Genomic DNA, 21401 nt, shown 5'->3' on the forward strand with positions numbered 1-21401 from the left:
TTTAATAACAGTGATTGACAGTTTATAAGGCATGATTTTAAAGGCATTTTATGCTGAAACCTAAGTAGTTTTGAAATAATATTGACATTGATCATTCTTTCAGCAACAAAAAAATGAGGCAAAAAAGTAAAAATTTATAGTAATATGTTAATGATATATAAACAAAGTCAAAATGTAATCTGAAGGATATAATTACCTGGATACGTAAAAAATAAGGCAAGACACAAACATGATTTGACTATCATTGAAAAATCTAGAGACTCTCCTGAAAACATATCAATAAACATATAAATTTTAACAATAAAAATATAATATATAAGTTATATTTTTGTGTAGCACACAATATAAGTTACACATTTACACATGTAGCATAAAAATATTGACTGGACAGAAGCAGGATTAACACTTGGCTACTTCAAAAATATTATTATCTATTTAATATTCTAACACTCACGTGATTTTGTCACTATAGACAAAGAAGGAAAAAAACTGGTGTTAAACTGCCAATAAACACGGATAAGGGACTACTTGTATATGCCCTGTTATGTTTTCACCCTCTATAGTATAGTTTACAAAGCATTTTAAAGCAACAATAAAAAGCATTTTTATTTATATTTTCAGTGCGTATAATGTTTTCTTTTCATACAATACCAAAATAATTTCTCACATTCTCTCATGCCACATATTAGATCCATATCAGTTAATAAATATTATGACAAAACGGCGCCAATCCGTAAGCAGCGTAATGACGTCATCCTAAGTAAACAACTCATTCATAAACAAGCCAACGTTATTTCATACATACAAGAATGATAAATGGGGCACTGACGTTAACACAATACGACGTAAGTTTTTATTTTTGAAAACTTGATAAAATAACGTTTTTTTCTAAGTATTTCTTTTGTTTAATAATTTCTATATCTTTGCAACAGTAGGGTGCAAAAATCGAACAGCGTTATACGAAAATCGGCACCGGAAGTTATTTCCGCTTGAAAAAAATAACATTAGTGATTTCCTTATTTTATTGTGTTAGAATCGAAATAACATCGGCCGGAGAGGTGTATATTGGCTATTTTACACTGGTTTTGTCGTTTTGATGAGACAAAATTAACCACTAAGGCCTACGGCCTTCGTGGTCAATTCCTACGCATCAAAACTCCAAACCGGTGTTAAATAGCCGATATAGACCTCTCAGGCCGATGTTATTTCTTAAATTTTCATTCGAACATGTTTCACAATACTCCCTTTATTAAAATGGCAAGGCAGTCAAGTGCATTTTTTACACAATATATGCATGTCATAAAAAAGAATATGTTCCTATCAATACATACATATCATATGACGTCAGATGTGACATCAATAAACCAAATGATGCCAGGAAAATTAATTCTCCGCACAATATAGTTCAATATATTTTTTTTCAATTCTCTTTTTTATTTACATTTAAGAATGGAAGTGGCTACAGTAATTTTGTTCTAAATTCCATGAAAATTTCAAATTCCTACCTTGAGGTAAATTCAAAGTAATAATTTGGTTGGTTTCTTTTCCAAAAGACTGAAAAGAGAGAGCATGGATATAGAATACATGTACAAGGTTGAAAGTCAATTTTTTTGCCTTTTCTCAAAAACAAGAGAGAAACTTGGCAAATTTGTCAGTATTTTATTTAATGACCATGTATGTAACAAGAAATCAATTGACCCTTAGCCTGCATAAACCATAAGTTATTAGCATTAGCCATGCGTATTGGGCTAGGCCAGTCTGAACTTACATGCAGTCTGACCAGGCTTTATACTGATGATAGCTCAAAATTTGCATTTTGATATTTCAATGGACTGTTCCAAATTCAATATAGGCAGGTCCATTACACAAATTCAGCAAGTTATAGGTTACCAGTATAGTCAGTTTGCTTTTAGATTCAAAGTATGTGAAATGTGATATGTGTAAACAGACTTATATAAATGATATTAAGTTATTAACATTGTTATATATTGAATAAATTACACCAAATATATCATATCAATTAATGTTACAAAAACATTTATCACGTCATGTCCATATAGAACAAGCTGTCACAAAGAAATCAATTAGATTATACGTGCTTACCAAATATATCTGATTATATATGACAATAATATTTGCATACAGTCAACATTTCTAGTGTCAAGTATCGTAAGTAAAATCTGTGACATATCTAGACAAGCTCCATGTCAGACCTCTAGTATTACCTCAAACTAACATGTGTTACTAATCGTTCTATCATTTATACATTATACAACAGATTATTGTTGTAAGAAAATGAAGACTTACAGCATATCCACAGCTTCCAAATGACACATACATCGTTGTTACTATAAACATGGTGGTTATAAAATACCTGTAAATATAACAGAACACAATGTAGGCTTATATCATGCAGTTACATCATTTTTCATTATATCTGTATTGTTGATGTCAATATAACAATTTTTCATTAGATCTGTATTGCTAATGTCAATATAACAATTTTTCATTAGATCTGTATTGCTAATGTCAATATAACAATTTTTCATTAGATCTGTATTGCTAATGTCAATATAACAATTTTTCATTAGATCTGTATTGTTAATGTCAATATAACAATTTTTCATTAGATCTGTATTGCTAATGTCAATATAACAATTTTTCATTAGATCTGTATTGTTGATGTCAATATAACAATTTTTCATTAGATCTGTATTGCTAATGTCAATATAACAATTTTTCATTAGATCTGTATTGCTAATGTCAATATAACAATTTTTCATTAGATCTGTATTGCTAATGTCAATATAACAATTTTTCATTAGATCTGTATTGCTAATGTCAATATAACAATTTTTCATTAGATCTGTATTGCTAATGTCAATATAACAATTTTTCATTAGATCTGAATTGCTAATGTCAATATAACAATTTTTAATTAGATCTGTATTGCTAATGTCAATATAACAATTTTTCATTAGATCTGTATTGCTAATGTCAGTATAACAATTTTTCATTAGATCTGTATTGTTAATGTCAATATAACAATTTCCCAGGTTTACTTGTGGTGGAAGACACATTGATCTTCGTGATGCAAAATTGAAGTTAAGCAGTGCATCTGTGTATAACACTTTCTGAACGGTAACTGATCAGCTTCCTCACACGCAAACTTCTAATGTCCCCTAGCTAATATTTTATCTTAAACATATTAAATTGCTATTTATGTAATAGAAATATTAAATCAAGCAACTTCTATACTTTCTCATGATTTTTAGTCTCATTACAGTTTATAAATGTGGATTAAAGTGAATAGGTCAATAAAGAAAGGTCTGTTATACCATAAATAATTATGTTAAAAGTACTAAGTATAATTACGACAATAAACCACAAAAGAATTAAATGTATTTATGTTTGTTGTTGGTTAAGTGCTGGATACATGGTCTGATAATAAATATGTATTTATAGCAGATAAAAAATTGTTCTAGAACAAAATATTATTTTTCATCATATAAAATTAATGTTCATGTTTAATCACTTAAAACTTAATCAACATTTTTTCTCAAGAAATATTTCACAGAAATATTCAAGTGACAGATTTCTATTTTTTTTTTTAATATCAATATCTGAAACACTCGTGGAAATGTTCCCATTGTAAACCAATCTACTTTAAATCTTAATTGGTATTCAAATATGTTAAACACCGAGCACCTGAGGTCTTTCCCTAGTAATGATTCAACACCAGATTATTACATCACATTTATAGTATTCATAACTAAAAATGTGTTCAAGGTGCACAGATTGATATATTGTTATCGAATATGAGAAGGTCTTCTTAGCAGTGAAGTTGTCAAGTGTACAAATAAAACGATATCAGCTCTCCTGGGGCAATTACTGCCCAACAGGAATAACTTATAATATGTCAAAATATTCCCAAATAGCCAATACTCTATTAGAAACAAGGCAAAATACATTGATTTAATTATAAATTTTGTCAAAATTTGAATAAAACAGTCTCAGTGTCACATGGATTGTGAGTTTTTATAACATTGAAACACCATTTTTCAAGTTTTTATATTTCCAAACCTATTTCTTAAAACTTCTGAAAACCTGCAGCTTCAAGGCCATAATTACAAATTGAGAAAGAAACATTCAAAAAGATTGAATGGTAAAAAACTCAAGTTGACAACATTTATTAATTTACCACACTATATAAGTATAAAGTTTACCTTTTAAACTTGTATCTAACTGGTTCTGCTACTGATGATTCTAAATGAAGGATCATACCAGCTCCCTATATATAGAAACAATGAATTCTGATATAACATAAATGATAATGTATATAAAGAGTGCTTGATAATAAAATACATTTTAGTTATGTGAAACACACCAATAGTTTAACCATGACACTTGAATTTCTACCAATGGTGTACCTGTACTTAATCAGGTATGGAAGAGGTGTTTGCCACAGAGAACAGGTATGGAAAAGGTGTTCTCCACAAAAATGTTCATAGCCTAGCAAAAGGTACATGTAGTATTCTCTCTTTGTGAAATAAAGATTGGTGGAAAATTCTGATACGAATATTTCATTTTTTACCTTTCAAATAAGCTATTGATCTTCAACATTTTAATGAATTTCTGATTTTATAGAATTGATGCAACTAACAAAGGCCTTTAACTAAATTTCATTTCCTTATACATTTGTACATATATACAGTCAGGCAGTTTCATTACAAACTAACAATTCAAATAGATGGATAGACAGAATAGCATACAACTTAAAGGTGATAAAAAGTCGTCCTTATAAATGGCCTCAATAAAAGCATATTATTTATATATATATAAAAATAAATATTTATCATCCCCATTTTGTCTACTATATAGCTGTCAATAACACATGTCTACATTATAGAGGGGTAATCATGATATCACATAGTCTTCCACATCTGCAGAAAACTTAATGGAACATAAATAAAGCAAAATCATTAACAGAATCAAATAACATATGTAATCTATGTTAAATCTCACACAGCGACAGCTGCCTGTATACATGATATAGTTTTGTCTAATCCTACCTCATAACAGTAGATTGATATAGCCAGGAAAAATGGAAGTCCTTGGATTTTCATCTTCTTTGGATGAACACTGAAATTGTTTGAATCATACATGTAGATATTTAAATGTTTCTCACTTTTTCATAAAATTATACTTGAATGAAAAGAATCGTAAAACAAAACAAGATTGCATTTGAGAAAAATGCTATGCCACCGCATTAATACAACACTAAATAGTAGTGTAGGAACAGATTTTTTTTGTTTCTATACAATTGAAGATTGTCATGCATATCTAATTCTTATTATCAGAATAGTGGTTATATCTATTGTTAACTCAATAAAAGATCAGAGTAGGAATATATCAATGCACTCGAGTCTAGTGAATTTGGTGGTGAAGGTTATATTTCACACAGCCTAAATTTCATGACTGCATCAAAGGACAACATGTAATACACTTTGTCAAAATCTAGGTCAGCTGATATCAAAGTTCACTTTTAATTTTGACACTAGAGGCAAAATTTGAACAAAATTGGTAGAGTACCTATAGATGATATCATTTAACAAATATTAAAGCTCTAAGCCTTGTACCTTCAGACAATAAGATTTTTTTATTTTTTTACTATATGTATATATTGAAAATCAATGACCCCGGGGCGGGGGCAATTTTGACCCCAGGGCTATTATTTGAACATTCTTGCTAGAGGTTCACTTCACAATGTTTCATGCAAAATATCTAACCTCTAGCATTTGTCAATTGCTAGAAGAAATTTTTTTTAAAGTTTTTACTATAAGTTTTTACTATGTAAATATGAGGAAAATCAATGACCCCCGGGGCCGGGCCGATTTTGACCCCAGGGCTATAATTTAAACAATCTGGGTAGAGGTCTATCAGACAATGCCTTATGCAAAATATCTAAGCTCTAGGCCTTTTGGGTCTTTACAAGAAGGTATTTTAAATTTTTACTATATGTACATATAGTGAAAATCCATGACCCCCGGGGCAGGGCTGATTTTGACCCCAGGCCTATAATTTGAACAATATTGGTAGAGGTCTACCAGACAATTCCTTATGCAAAATATCTAAGCTCTAGGCCTATGGGTCTTTACAAAAAGGTATTTTAAGTTTTTACTATATGTACATATAGTGAAAATCAATGACCCCCGGGGCTGGCCGATTTTGACCCCAGGGCTATAATTTGAACAATCTTGGTAGAGGTCTACCAGACAATGCTTTATGCAAAATATCTAAGCTCTAGGCCTTTTGGGTCTTTACAAGAAGATTTTTTAAATTTATTCTTATAATTCCTTTTGGTTGCCATGGCAACCAGATTTCTGCATGGAATTAAATTCTTTGAACAACTTTGGAAGCCCTTCACCCAAGGTTCAATCCTGCCAAGTTTGATTGAAATTGGACTAGTGGTTTTTCACAAGAAGATTTTTTAAGTTCACTATATAATCTATATAACACACACACACACAAACAAACAAACGCACACACACACACACACACACACACACACACACACAGGTGAATCGCTATATGCCACCGCATCGCAGATGCTGCGGTGGCATAAAAATTAGATACTTTATTTATGTAACATTTTCAAAACCAGTGGTGATTAACTACCAATCCATGTGAACAGTGTAGTGTCAGGTGATCCTGCAAATCTGTTGGCTGATAAATGTTGAGATTTTGAGATAAAAAATTTAAAAACTATACATACTTTACTTTTTCAAATTCTAAGTCTACTTAAGTCTACTTATAGACAAGCCACTGTTTACTGTGTTTAAGTATATTTGTAAGCATGTCAAATGTATAAAGCAAGAGTTTAAAGTTGTAAAATAATGATTTTTTAAAAAACATGCAAAGTCATCAATAATGAATTTATATTTCATGCGGGAAAATTTATTGAAGCTTTTAGGTTTTGCATATTTAACAAAATGTAGATGGTCTATATTTGGGTTCAATGTTTTACTCAAGCAATATGGCAACATTCAAGCTTAACTGGTAGATGAAATTGTCACAGGTGCCTCATCCATACCTTAGTAGAACCACTGCCATTCTTTAAGCTACATCATATATAGCTGGCTACCTTTCTGACATGGCAGAGATCCCTACAGTCCTTGGTGGGATTCAAACACATGCGGTAAGGGACAAGTGACTAAGCAGGAATTATTTTTAGGACTTACTTTATAGTATGAAGATGTTCAAAATCAAACCATAACACCACTGCAAATGCAAATAGGTTTGAACACTGAGCAAGCAAACTGAAACAAAATGGTTGATGAATATTTTACTAATGTTAACATGGTAAAATAACAAAGAATCCATCATACAATGTACTTACCACTTTTCATTGTTTACTGTCAAGTTTCCTGTTTTAAATATGGTAACATTAAATGATGTTTGAAAGTGGTTGGAAAATGGAAGTTGTTTTGGTGGGTGGAAAATTGGAGTTGTTTGGGTGGGTGGAAAATTTGAGTTGTTTTTGGTGGTGAAAATGGGAGTTGTTAGGGTATTTGGAAAATAAGAGTTGTTTGGGTGAGTTAAAAATGGGAGTTGTTTTGGTGGTTGGAAAACTGGAGTTGTTTGGGTGGCTGAACAATTAGAGTTGTTTGGGTGGGTGGAAAATTTGATTTGTTTGGGTGGGTGGAAAATGGGAGTTGTTTGGGGAGGAGGATTATGTCATATTATCACCATTTGGCATGCCTCCAAATATAGTGGAGTGTGCCACTTAAATTGTAATGTCATTCAGCTGCTTTTCACTGATTAATTTTGGGACATTTACCTTTAACCTTTGATAAAAAATTAGTATGCTGGTAGAACTCATTAGACCTACACACTATGTTTGATGTTCCTGAATCAATGCGCTCTCAATTTAAATATCATTTTAATGTTTTGTTATTACAGGTTCAAGTGACTTTGGCTTTTAAAATAGGTGTGGAAAGTGGACCCTACTTAGGGTGCATCCACATACATGTAATATATTTCAATTTAATGGTTTTGTAAGTACTTAATTTAAATGACCATAAATGACAAATTAACATGAAAGGTTAGCTGAAATGAACCAACATCGACAGGAGGATCATGACAATACATGTACTTCCAGATTATTCTTTAGAAAAGTGGAGATAATAAGATGGACTATTATACATTGTAGTTATGAATATACATAATATTCATATATGATAAAATATATGTATGAAACATTTTTTTAGAAGAAATATAAAATTCTATTCAATATAAATAAATAAAAGAACATTGAATTTTCAGAATGAAGAGTTATCTTTCCGCTGCAAACAAGATGGGTATACCTCTCCCATTAACAGAACAATGTAGATGTCGTGTCTGATCATAGTCTGCACTGTTCGCTACTGTGTCAATCTATTTTGAATTTTTCCCTAAAAATGATGAATGGTTTTGTCCATATCAAAAGGCAAGTTCATTAAGGGATATTCAGTGTAGTAAGGGTTAAAACAGATATTTACCTTGTAATAGCTAGACCACCAAGATGCCTGGCTAATGTTAGAATTGATAACGGAGGTAGAAGAATGAGCAACCAGACTTGCCTGAAATTTACAATATTATATTATACAATTATATAAATATATATATACAGTAAAGCAGAAGTACAAAATATCAAAATTTGAATATATATATATATATATGAAAGGGAAAAAGTCAAGTGCAGGAAATAATACACAGAAAAATCACACAAGAAGTTAGAAAGCAGCATGCCAAAGCCTGGACTCAAACAACAAGTATCTGGATTGCCTGTCCAGTATGCTTACCACTACACCACAGTGACCATTGTGACTTCTTCATGCTAATTAACTTATAGTTACATTTCTTTTTATTGGTATATTATCTTGATGTCATCATTTTTATTATCGGAGCTATTTATAGCTACTTTTACAAAACAAGTCTGATGAGAAGAATAAGATTTTAATTCTTTCAATAAGAAAATATCTAAAAAATCTTTGAATTCAAGTAAGGCATAAATACAGCATCAAGTTCTGTATATTTTAACTTAATCTTAACTCTATTATAATTAGATTTCTAGAAAAGTGCTCAGCTGTTATTGTTGTATTTTTTACTGTGGCATGACATATTTGCTGCATTGGAATTTATAACATAATAAAAACTTACATTTTCATATTTGGAAAATAGGCTGATAAATTTTCTGTGATGAAAATGATGTATGCACAACAAAATCCTGAAAAAAATTTATTTGGATCTTATTACTACATTTCTAATCAAATAAAATTTCTTACAACTGAAGTATATTTATCTCTGTTTAAAATCTTTATTCAAAATGAATGTTTGGTGCAAAACAATTTATATTCTTTATGATAAATGACTCAAAGCTAGTTTTCATCAAGAACATACTGTTAAATTTAGAAAGATATCATCTTCAGCACATAACTAATAGTGAACATCTTCAATTTAATTTCTAATAAATGATAAGATACTGGCATCAGAGAGACAGTTGGTACCTGTTTGTGATATGACTATAGCCATGTCAACTAACATCCTGCCAGCATGTCCTATTGCCTGGTAACCTAGGGAAAAAACAACATATATACCGGTAGTTACATATAGTAAAACAAAATTACAAAATATTATCCAAAGCAAATTGTTGAACTACAAAAAAAAATCGTATTATAAATTATTAACTTAAATCAAACTTAATTTATGATTTATTTTCATAATAAAGTTATGACAAGTGTCAGAATAAATCAATATTGACATTATACAGTCATGTATTTGCATAAATTCATTTTGTATAATATAGCTTATAACTACAATATTATCCAATTTCTAAAATGTAATGTTTTTCTTAGCATTAAAAAAGATTATATAAGCCTGTATTACTAATTAGAATTAATACTAAGAACTTTTATACTTTAAGAAAAAATGAGATCTGAAATGCTAGAAGTGGCAATAAAACAAGTTATCCATTAACACACAGCAATGTCTGAATATCCTCTAAACTGTTGGTTTATTTTGTTTGGTTTTACAGCGCACCAACAAGGTACAGGTCATATGGCACCAAAACAGGGAAGATGAGTTTGGCTAACCTAGGTGTTATAAAATTAAAATAACACCAGGGGTCAAAACCACCTCACCTAATGCAGCTAAGAAATGCATAGACTCTAGCAATTCAAACCCATTTAGTCACCTCTTATAATCTGACTCAGGGATAAATGGTGGCTGTAATTCTGATGCCTTAACCCTTGGAGGCAACCCCTCAGCCACAAGGGGTCTAAACTAAAAGTCAATGTTTCCTTCTTGAAATATCTAACATTAACACAATATTGGACTTTTCTATTACACATTATCAATGAGGTAACATTTGAATGAATAAAACAAGCAGCATATACATACCCACATCTCCATATGTAATCTCGGTATTTGCTGGTTCCTGGCTACTCTGTAACATAAACATTTTGTATGATGAGAATATAATATCCTCAAATGTTAAAACATGGGAACCAATATATCAAATAGAAAATTGACAAAGTTAATATTGTGAAATGACTGCTGTTAGTTCTTTTGGTGAAATGAACAGATATATATGTATATGACATACAGAAATGGTATGCTTCCAAGTATATTGAAACTAAACTAATGTTTATTGTAAAACCCCATCATACAATTTGGCAACCAGCTTACAAAGTTTACACATTCTAAAATTTCTATAAACAATTTCATTTCAAAAACTTTTCAAAGTTTAACAAGTACAGAGATGTAATTAGATTTTCCTGATTAAATCTCATTCAAAAACAAACCACAACTTTTTTATGTTAAAAAGAAACAGAAAGATATCCATTAAGAAGAGAGAATATTTGCAACAAGAAGAATTGTTTAACTTAAAACATAATTTGAGTCGCGTCATGACAAAACCAACATAATGCATTTGCGACCAGCATGGATCCAGACCAGCCTGCGCCTCCCCGCAGTCTGATCAGAATCCATGCTGTTCGCTTACCAACTCTATAACAAGTAGAGAAACTGATAGCGAACAGCATGGATCCTGATCAGACTGCGCGGATGCGCAGGCTGGTCTGTATCCATGCTGGTCGCAAATGCATTATGTTGGTTTTGTCATGACGCGGCTCATTTATGTATGCTGATTATATGAACAGTTCCCAGAACCATAGAGAAACTTCAAGTTTAGACCCTCTAAATCCGATATAATCCTTGGTCACTGTGAAAGAAAGAGGTAAGAATGCCTTTTCTATGCCTGGTGCAGTTCTGGCCAGACCTTAGTACTAACTGAGTAATTCTAGCTGCTATACATTTAAATTCAAAGCAGGGCAAGGCTATTAAAATAATCAGAAAGTTAAGGTTGCAGTTATGAATAAAATAGATAATGTTTATACAAACAAATTTACATGAGTCTTATTTTAAAGCCACATATGTTATATTTATGTCACATATTTTCCTTATATACAATGCAACAATGCTTTCCTTATATACAGAACAGAAATTTTATTAAAGACTTAAGCATTATATATAATGTCATGTCAGAATATGTTTCACATGTTTTCCTTATACAATGTATTGTACCATTATGCCTGAGAATCAATGCCTATAGCAAACTTACAAATGTATGCAAGAAGGAATGATAATCTATGGAAGGTTTTATATTGTAACACAGTTGTAGATTTCTCTTTCATAGCATTAATGAGTTGAAGTTAATTAGTACAGGCTTTGTTCTTTTACCCTTATAAATACTGTTATACGAGTTATTTTATGCTTTATTAACATCAAACATGGGCATAAAAACCATTATAAGGTGGGAAAATGTCAGAACCACCATAAAATTATAAGCATGTAAATGTTTATTATGGTAATATACAGTGCCAGTTGTAAGTGTAACTATACCCAGGTCACAAGTATAGATTAGGTTGCATAATTATGAAGAATATATACACAGAAATAACATATGACAAATAGCATTTTATACAAACAACATGACTTATAGAAGTTGGAAAATAACTGTCTCTTGGTAACATAAAATGTAAGGAAATATATCAAAAAAGTAATTAAAATTCCAAAATTTGTTTTACAAAAGTTTGGGTTTTTTTTTTACTTAACACCTGCTTAATAGATTTTCAGTCATACAGCTGAGTGCAGGATATTTAGATATCTACATTCTTAAGCAAGTAACTGCCAAGTTTTAATCATTTGGAACAGAAACAGTTAATGAATGGCATTACATTATTTTGTATTCAATTAAAACTTCAAATTTAATTTAATTTAAAATAACATGTATTGCACTGGAGAGAACTTTCTTGTACAAGATACACAGACCTAACTAAAATGGAAAGCTGGCAAATTTTCTGTTTAGGCTGTCATTTTTATCAAAGAAACAACATGAAAACATTTCATCTCATCTGATTCTTGTCATTCATTATTTCCTATTATTAAAATCATTATATTTCTGTAAGAAACAGGACAATACATCAGAGAGTAACAATCACATTTGTAGAATCCAACAAGAGGAAATCTGGCAGGATAATAACAGTTTAACATGCATGCCTTTTATATAATACCCTCAACTGATCTGCAAATTTATATAACATTTCTTTAAAAAAAAACACCTGAAACATTATATTAAAACATTATGTTTCCTTTGTCAATGAAAGAAATTTCAAAAACAATTATTTTTTCACCTTAAGTTACTCATTAGTACTGGGATAAAAAAATAATGTGCTTATTAAAATTATAGCCTCAGAACCTTAATGATCTGAAATTAACCTTTGAATGGCAGTGACAACATTGAACAATAATAATAGACCTATAGATGACCTGCCTAGAGCTAGACCAGTCTACTTAGGTCACTGTCTGGTTGTAATATTCTGATAATGAAATCCCTGCGACTAATTATTGACTGTTCCAAATTCAAACCAGTATAACTCCACTCTAAAAATTTAACGATAAATTAATAACTGATTCAGTCTGCTATTATTTCATTATGGTCACTGTAGCCTTGTGCTTAACATATCTGCCTCTCAACTAAGGTATTGTGTTCAAGTCCTGCTGGTGTAACAACCATGCTCCCTCATATGACACCAGTGGACTGGCTTAGTTCCAGAGATCAGAATAAGGAGTGATTCAAATGAACTAAAAAAAGCTTAAAATCTACAATATTAGTCTTAAATAATTAATGTTTAAATTAATCGGCTACCTATAAACTAAAACAGTTGTTGATATATGCATCTGAAGAAAGGTTTATAAAATTTGCAGAACAATTCAGTAGGTCAGGGTTTTTTCTTCCACTTTTCAAGACAGATGTTAGTCATTGTAACTATACATATTTATAAATTTTAAAAATAAATCACCAAAAACACACATTAAATAGTGTTGCTGCATACAAAAAAAAGAGATTTGTCTTTCACAATTATAATTGTACCTACATATATGTACAGTATATAAAATAGTAATTATAGTCCTATGTTAAAATGAGTGAAATTATAGAATATATTGGTTATAAAGATTTCTGATGGGTTTTATGGCTGAGTATAAATGGTTGTAAACTTATACAGTGACTTGGGTTATAAAGCAAACAACTGTTTATATTGACAGCCACATAACTTACAAAAACATTTTTACAATAAAATAAATGTAAAATTCAGCACAACTGCTCTCACTGATCAAAATTAAAAATACTGTAATTTACATTTGCATTAATAGATTTGTTATTCAGCACTCGGCAAATGTGGGGTTTTTCCCAGCTAATCCATAGGTACAAACAAACTTTTACCATTATAGCTTCACGGTACTCTACCCGTCGCAATAGATTAGTCAACATGTTGCACTTATTTTCGAAACTGTAACAGTAAAAGTTTGTTTGTACTTACAGATTATCTGGAAAAAACCTTAATGTTCTTAATTAAACATCAAAATTTAAAATTGCTGGAACAAACATGCAGTATTATAGTTTTTAAAATTGATATATACAATGAAACTTCTCTGTTTTTAAAACTAGAAAAATAACCCCTGACTTGTTAAACATATTTCTTTAGGAAAAAACCAAATTTTTAAAAATTCATACGGAATTGGCTCTCCTTAATGGCCAGGTAAACCATTTAAATAATTTCTGTAAAAAGCAAATAATAATTGGGAATCATTGAGTCAAAATAGGCAAAACAATGAAACAAATTTCCCTCAGAATTGGGTGCAAACATGGTAAAATTTTGTTTTAATAATAATAACATCAAAATCAAATACAGAATTTTGTAAAAAAAAAAATCATAAAACTGGTCTGTCTATGATTTTCACCAGAATACATGTACCTTGAAGTTGGCAAAATTACAAAAGCCATTTCTACCATCTTGTGTAAAGTCCTGGAATGAGTGATTCTCCTAATAAAATATTTTGAAAGCTATCCATTGATAGATTCATACAGCAACATAACCCTTAACCTGCCAAATTTACGTTATAGATTTACCCTGCTTTCAATTTGGAACAGTCCATTAAAATTTAATAGATTTACCCTGGTTTCAATTTGGAACAGTCCATTAAAATTTAATAGATTTACCCTGGTTTCAATTTGGAACAGTCCATTAAAATTTAATAGATTTACACTGCTTTCAATTTGGAACAGTCCATTAAAATTTATAGGTTAACCCTGCTTTCAATTTGGAACAGTCCATTAAAATTTAATAGATTTACCCTACTTTCAATTTGGAACAGTCCATTAAAATTTATAGGTTAACCCTGCTTTCAATTTGGAACAGTCCATTAAAATTTAATAGATTTACCCTGCTTTCAATTTGGAACAGTCCATTAAAAGTCTAAAGGGTTTCAATATAAAAATTGAGCTGCCAGCAGTAATAGAGGATGGTCAGACTGCATGGATGTGCAAGCTTGCCTGGCTCTTTACTGGTGTGGTCAAGGATAAAACATTTTTATCTTTCAGTTCCAGCAGGATAAAGGTTATCATGTGCAGAGAAGCAAATATTCAAAAATGTGTAGTGAGCAAGTAAAATGTGATACATGAATATACTAATGTTAAGGTGCTGAACACATTACAGGAATAGAGTTTACACAATGATATGAAATATAAGATCTAATTTAAGCTGAAGCTCAGATAAAAAAAATCAAGTATATCAGTATAAAGGTGAGTTTGTAAATATAAAATGAAAATATTTCTTATCAGATAGCAAAAATTATGCTATACTTTAACTAGAGCTGTCAGATGGACAGTGTGCGCAATGATTCTCAGTGAACATGGACCATGCAGTAATAGCTGATAGCAAATAAAAATAATGTTTGGGACAGTCAGTGACCTATAATTATGATTCAGAAAAAAGTGAGCTTATTTTCAAGTTAATAATGGGGTATAAAGTTACATAGTTGTTATGCAAACTCCAGAAAGAGAGAAAATAATCAAGCTTCAAACAAAGAGACTGTATTACATATACATTATTGTTAATCATAATGATACAAAAAAAACTTTGTTGCACTGATGATATAAGATATAAATTAATATGTAATCATTTTCAGTCACTATGAGATCATACGTACATTTTTTTCAATTTCCATGTCAGGATCAGTGAGAACTTCACCGTTGATAAGACCCTCGGTCTCCTCAGTCTGATCTACTGATATCTCTGTTGTATGACCATCATGTTTCTTTATTGGTGGTTTATATTTCTCTAATATCCTGTACTTGCAGTCAATCAGAAGTAACATGGCTTTCACACTGAAAATAAAAAATTTACGTTAAAACTATCATTTAATTGGAAGGTGTATGGAATGGTTGGGGGTGGGGGGAATCAACACATTAACAATTTATAACAAGGTCATCTGGCAACTTTAAAGCATTATTACCATAAAATCCCTCTATTAAGACCACAAACAGACTCAAAGTGGTCTTAATAGTGAACTGGTCTTATTAGTGAATAAGCCACTTCTATAACTTATGCAGTCAACACACTTACAAGTTCATCTGGCAACTTTCAAGCATTATCATTACCTTTTGCCTCTTGCAACAGTTCTTAATGTCATCCCTGATACCTTGATTCAACAGTTTTGACTGCTCCACAAACACTCATGAAACAACTGTACACTGGAGTACTACAGAAGGTACCAATGATATTTCAAATGCATAAATACCTTGGCACATACACAATTTTTCTAATTGCAACAGATTTTGGACAAGAAATGCTTAACATGGTAGACCTGTTACTATTTGTAATCATTTTAAGAAAGCTTTCTAAGAATTTTTTATTTGAAAATAATTCTAACATTCTTTTACAATAGGCATAAAAATATGGTCATGCGTAGTAGCAAGAGTAGGTATTGAACCCATGACCTTGAAATTATTAGTTTTGCGCTTCACCTACTGAGCTATTTTGGAAACAGATACTTAACACATTTAAAATAAAGCCTGTATATACATAACAATAAGAACAAACAAAGGAGCATACCTGATTATTCCAACAACACTCATTACAATGGCCCCTTCTAAAATACCAGCCTGGAAAAAAAACAAGAACACACTGATGATTCGTTGTGATAATCATGTAATTTGATTCAAATAAATTTACCGGTTGCAGTAATTTTCACTACATAATACATTTCAAATTTTGAATGTAAAGACTAATTACCAGTCCTAGGCATTCCTTTAGAATCATGAAATATCATTAACTTGTTCAAAAACACTATTAAACTAAAGCTTTATTTGTATAATTGATTTATATGCTATTTTAAATTAAGAACTGTCTATTGCCCCAGTATTGGTAATGACTATGTGTGGTAATGACTATGTGTTTATGCCATCACACATTGGTATTTGATTTTGCATTGTCAAAATGGAAGTAAGAAGTTCATTAAGCAACCATTTGACTTTGGCATTTCCAATGCAAATATAACTGGTACAATAAGCATACAAAGTCATGATGTTCATATTTGTCATTTCAATGTGAAAATCACAAAAATCCAGTGATTTTAACAGCCAAGGCGGTCCTATGCACATCGACCCGTGAAGCGATTTGCCAATCAGCGATAACACTTTCGATCCTTATCACGCAATAGAGATCAGACTAATGTATACACACGCTGTTCATGTAATTACCAGATATAACACGAGGTGATAATTTAATATCTTTGATCAACAGTTGATTGGAAATTAACAAAATTTACCGGCAAAAGGATAAAAATATCGACTATTTACGCCGCAAGTTCTCAAATTACAAATGAGTGTAATTTTGAATTATTGTCGAAATTTTCGGCATTTTCTAGGCAAAATTTTGCTTTAGTTTCATTCTTGCAAAAACGTTCTATAAGAGTATTAATAATTTAACATATTGTGCCGAAATGCCAGGACAACTAACCAAAATACACATACGCTTTTCTTTGATATTAAGATTCTATCCGAAAATTGATCCCGAACATCGGCGATTTCACGTTCGCCGGAATTTCAGAAACCCTAAAATTTCGCAAAAATTCTCAGTTTCCAAGCCAAACATGTGAATGAATTGTTCCTTTATTATTTAATCAGCATTAAATTTAAATATCGATCTTCAATTTGCCCCCATTTTGAAGATATTTGCTAAAATAATTCTCGATCGGATGAATCTCTTACACACTGTGTGAAGCTGTACACGATTTTCCTATTCATTCCGCTAAACGCTGCCTATATACATTTTTTTTTTTTACAAATATAAACTTTTTGTCTTTAGAGTGGACTTATTTAACCAGAATAAAATTTGATTTGGTATAAAAGTGCGAAAAAAACACAAAAAAAAAAATTTCCATGTGTTGATGCATTATAATGAAATAATTTCATGAAAAATATTAACAACAAAACAATAATTATACTATGTAGTCCAGAGTTTGTTTTGAATAACTATAAACTTTGAAAGTCTCTTGAAGATTCAAAATATCAGCAATGTTATTTTGAGCACTGTGAAAATATTTATTGCGACGCGCCTTTGGACTCCAACTTTTTCAGGTTTGGGAGTCCATGGACTCCATGTTTTAAAGTCCTAGTGAGAACCCTGATACAAACACTGATAGTGAACACCAGAAAGAAAGCCCTATCTGAAAGAGGGCCTGGATATAATTTGTTTACATTTACAGTTGTTAGTAATGACAGGCCTCAACAAATCCACTCGCCCGCTCACAATTGCTAGTGAAAGTTCAGGCCGGGCAAGCAAAAATTTGATTTAACTCACCCAATAGGGCAAGTGAGATTCTCCCTAACCAATGATGTTTCTCAAAAAGATTTAATGTAAATGAAGTTTTTAGGTAAAGAAATCAAACTGCTGATGCCATTTCAAGCGTAATACTGTCGAATGAAAACTGGAAATTGACCTATGACTAAGTATAAAACTTTCAGTGATTTTCCTTCTTATATAACAGACATCGAAAAAACGCCTCTTCCCAATTGAAATTTTCTTTAAAATCATGCAGTTCTCCCAAAAATCTTAACTTAAACCAGCTTTTTTACTTCCCAAATCAAAAATTTTAGCGATAAGTTTTCCCAAAATCAAGAGGATAAGGCCTCTTCCTAATTAAGTGAGAAAAATCACTGACCTTACTGAATGCGTATAATGAATTGATTCCGTAATGACAGCTGCATTCGACAATGTTTTATATTTACGCGTTCGTTAATGTTTTTTATACTTATGGCAAAGAGGTTGATATTTTAGCCGAGTGCGTGTGTGCTTTAATTAAGTATTCAGGATTTTTTGAAGATTATAATTTATCAGACTTCCTGAAATACGTCCGTCCGATGGACATGTCCGATATATGTTGATCAGGTCCGACGATTTTTTATTCCGGATCGGTCCGACTGTCCGGCTTTTATGCAAGCCGCATGTAAACAAAATGGCGTCGCTAAAGGTGCCAAACCTGGGAAAAATAGAAAATCTATGTCAGAGGAGCGCGCAGAACAGCAGTAAAAGGATGAAATGGCAGGGAGGAGATGAAAATGCGCTGTACGGAATGTGCCTATTTTTACGGCAAAAAAATTAAAACCAAAAAGTGTCTCAGAAATACAAACACAAGGTTTTTCTTTGATTTTGATCAATTTTATTCGGTCTGACAGATTTCGTTTTGGTCCGACAGATTTTCATGGTTTGTCAGACCGAATGTCTGAAAGTTTTTTTCAACTTTCAGGAAGTCTGATTTATATAGATCTATCAAAAGAATGATAAGTGTTATAAACTTAATTTAACAATATGTAAATGAATAAAGGCTGATATAGACCAGTAAATAGTAAATTTGAAATTTTGCCCGTCAAAATGGGCTATTCCAGAAAATATCCGCACCCCCCCTATGGAAGGCGAGTACATTTTATGAAGGGCGAGTAAATTGCCGAGGGAGTGACCCTAGAAAATTTATCGAGGCCTGAATGAACAAAATGTTTATAAAGATATACCTCTTTGAAAGCAAATGGCAATCCAAGAACACCAGCACCAATAAAGGAGATGAAAATGTTGGCAAATATTTTAACAGGGCTCTTCGAGCCAGGACCAGTCGTCCCTCCAGTCGCTGTCATTTTTGCTGATTTTCCTTTTTATTTGGTTTTACAATTATTCTCACTCATAAATGCTTTTTTTGACAAAACGTTTAGCACACGAATATCACTTGCTTTTGATAATTAATCCAATTAACAAATTTAGATTTTTAGCAAAATTATCAATTGAAAATTAAAGCGGTTTAAACATTCAGTTTATATTTTCTAGTCGTGTGAACACTTCTGAGAATAGTTACTTAGTTGTCCTGTTATAAAATGGAGAAACTCAATTGAAAAATGAATTAAAAATATCCAAAAACGATACAATTTATTCCAATGTTTTGTTTTTGACGCGTGGAATGACAGCCGGAAGTGACAATTAACGCATTCGTCCTCGTTTCATTTCGATTATGAGCAAACTCGTCCTATGGTCAACTCGTCCTCTGTTGGTTGAACACCACTAATTAATTTCCTATCATTGCGTCAAGCCCTATCATTGCGTCAAGCCCCTAGCTGGGGACCTAGACTTTGCGGATAAAAACAGGTATAAAAGCAGAATAAAAGTTTTTAAAAGATAAAAAAAACACTGGACAGGTGTGTCTAGGGTGAGACACGTTTAATCTGTTTTACAGCCTTAATTACTGAACATGGGACGTACCAGACATGGAGACAAGGTCTAGGGTGGTAAGGCATTCCAATGAAAAATTGTCCAAGGGAAATATGAATATTTGTAGTAGTTGTGTGGATTTGGTTGAAAACATGGGAATGGGAGTTACGAGTTGGTCTTGTTACTGGTTTGAGATAATCTGGCAGGAAAACGGCAATCTTATTTTGTAAGATGTTGTGAAACATGATCAGATGCGTCTTTTTGATAGGCTTCTCCACCCAAGGGAGTCAAGCATAGCAAGAAACACTTGATGTTTTGGTATAGTCATTTTTGACCCAGCGTGCAGCCCGGCGCTGCACAGACTCAATCTGGTCGACGAGAGCTCCAGTGTATAGGACCAGATACATGAACTGTACTCAAGCTTGGGCCTGACACGTGTCTTGTAGGCTGTATCTTTAAAGGGCTCTGAGTGGACTTTAATGTTATGCCGCAAGAAGCCTAGTGTTTGGTTTGCCTTTTTTACTTTGCTGTCAATGTGTGATGTGTTATAGGTTATTTTTTCTGAGAATGTGACACCGTGTATTTTGCTGATGATTCTGATCCCAGGATGGTGTTGTGAAGAGAGTACTGTGTTGGTATTCGTGTCTTTCGTTTTGTTATTTGGATAACCTGGCATTTTGAAGAATTGAATTGCATGTCTCATTTTGATTCCCATGTTTCTAGTTGATGTTTGTGTTGTTGTAGATGGTAGGAGTGAGAAGCTACAGATAGAGAAAGATGTACTGCTGTATCATCTGCAGAGTCGAACTTTAGAGTGTTTAACAGTGTCAGGAAGGTCATTTATGTAATAAATAAGAAATAAGAAAAGTCCTAGAACTGGACATTTGGGGCCACCAGAGGAGACTGGGATGGTAGTAGACTAGGAGCCATTTACTAAGTACTACTGATTGTGACCTATTGTCTTAGATAGACTTAATCTGTTTGAGAGTTACTCCCCTTACTCCATAGAAATGCAGCTTATAGAGGAGTTTCTCATGGTTGACAATGTCAAAAGCTTTTTAAAAAAGTCAAGGAGTATATGAGGTCGACTTGACTTTTTTGATTAACATATTGTAGAATGTCATCGACTAACATAAGGAGTTGGGTTTAACAAGATCTCTTTTCTCGGAAATCATGCAGCAATTCATAGAACATTTTGTTGTTTGTAAAGTGTCTGGTAGTATGTATTGCGAGTTTGCATAAGATACGGGTAAGAGATATTGG

At 31.8% G+C, this 21401-nt stretch overlaps 1 protein-coding gene across 4 annotated transcripts in view; it reads right to left on the reverse strand.

The window, feature by feature from the left end:
* The window catches only part of LOC132724732 (uncharacterized), a 28181-nt gene extending 8252 nt beyond the window's left edge, over nucleotides 1-19929 (reverse strand). Inside the window, exons 1-14 of one of the 4 annotated variants that reach the window (XM_060709679.1) lie at nucleotides 19454-19929; nucleotides 16497-16546; nucleotides 15592-15769; nucleotides 14117-14161; nucleotides 10441-10486; nucleotides 9549-9614; nucleotides 9202-9268; nucleotides 8541-8621; nucleotides 7242-7319; nucleotides 5073-5142; nucleotides 4227-4291; nucleotides 2308-2374; nucleotides 1506-1554; nucleotides 197-265 (exon numbers count right to left, since the gene is read on the reverse strand). In XM_060709679.1, coding sequence (XP_060565662.1) covers nucleotides 197-265; nucleotides 1506-1554; nucleotides 2308-2374; nucleotides 4227-4291; nucleotides 5073-5142; nucleotides 7242-7319; nucleotides 8541-8621; nucleotides 9202-9268; nucleotides 9549-9614; nucleotides 10441-10486; nucleotides 14117-14161; nucleotides 15592-15769; nucleotides 16497-16546; nucleotides 19454-19573 — 1051 coding nt within the window. In that variant the 5' untranslated portion in view covers nucleotides 19574-19929. Of the gene's footprint in view, nucleotides 1-196; nucleotides 266-1505; nucleotides 1555-2307; nucleotides 2375-4226; nucleotides 4292-5072; nucleotides 5143-7241; nucleotides 7320-8540; nucleotides 8622-9201; nucleotides 9269-9548; nucleotides 9615-10440; nucleotides 10487-14116; nucleotides 14162-14357; nucleotides 14427-15591; nucleotides 15770-16496; nucleotides 16547-19453 lie in introns of all 4 variants that reach the window. The other 3 variants (XM_060709678.1, XM_060709677.1, XM_060709680.1) reach the window with 3 other exon arrangements.
* Nucleotides 19930-21401: the final 1472 nt, after the last annotated feature.

This window comes from Ruditapes philippinarum, unplaced genomic scaffold (assembly GCF_026571515.1).
Source record: "Ruditapes philippinarum isolate M1 unplaced genomic scaffold, ASM2657151v2 ctg1068_1_1_1_1, whole genome shotgun sequence".
NCBI classification, from domain to species: Eukaryota; Metazoa; Mollusca; class Bivalvia; order Venerida; family Veneridae; genus Ruditapes; species Ruditapes philippinarum.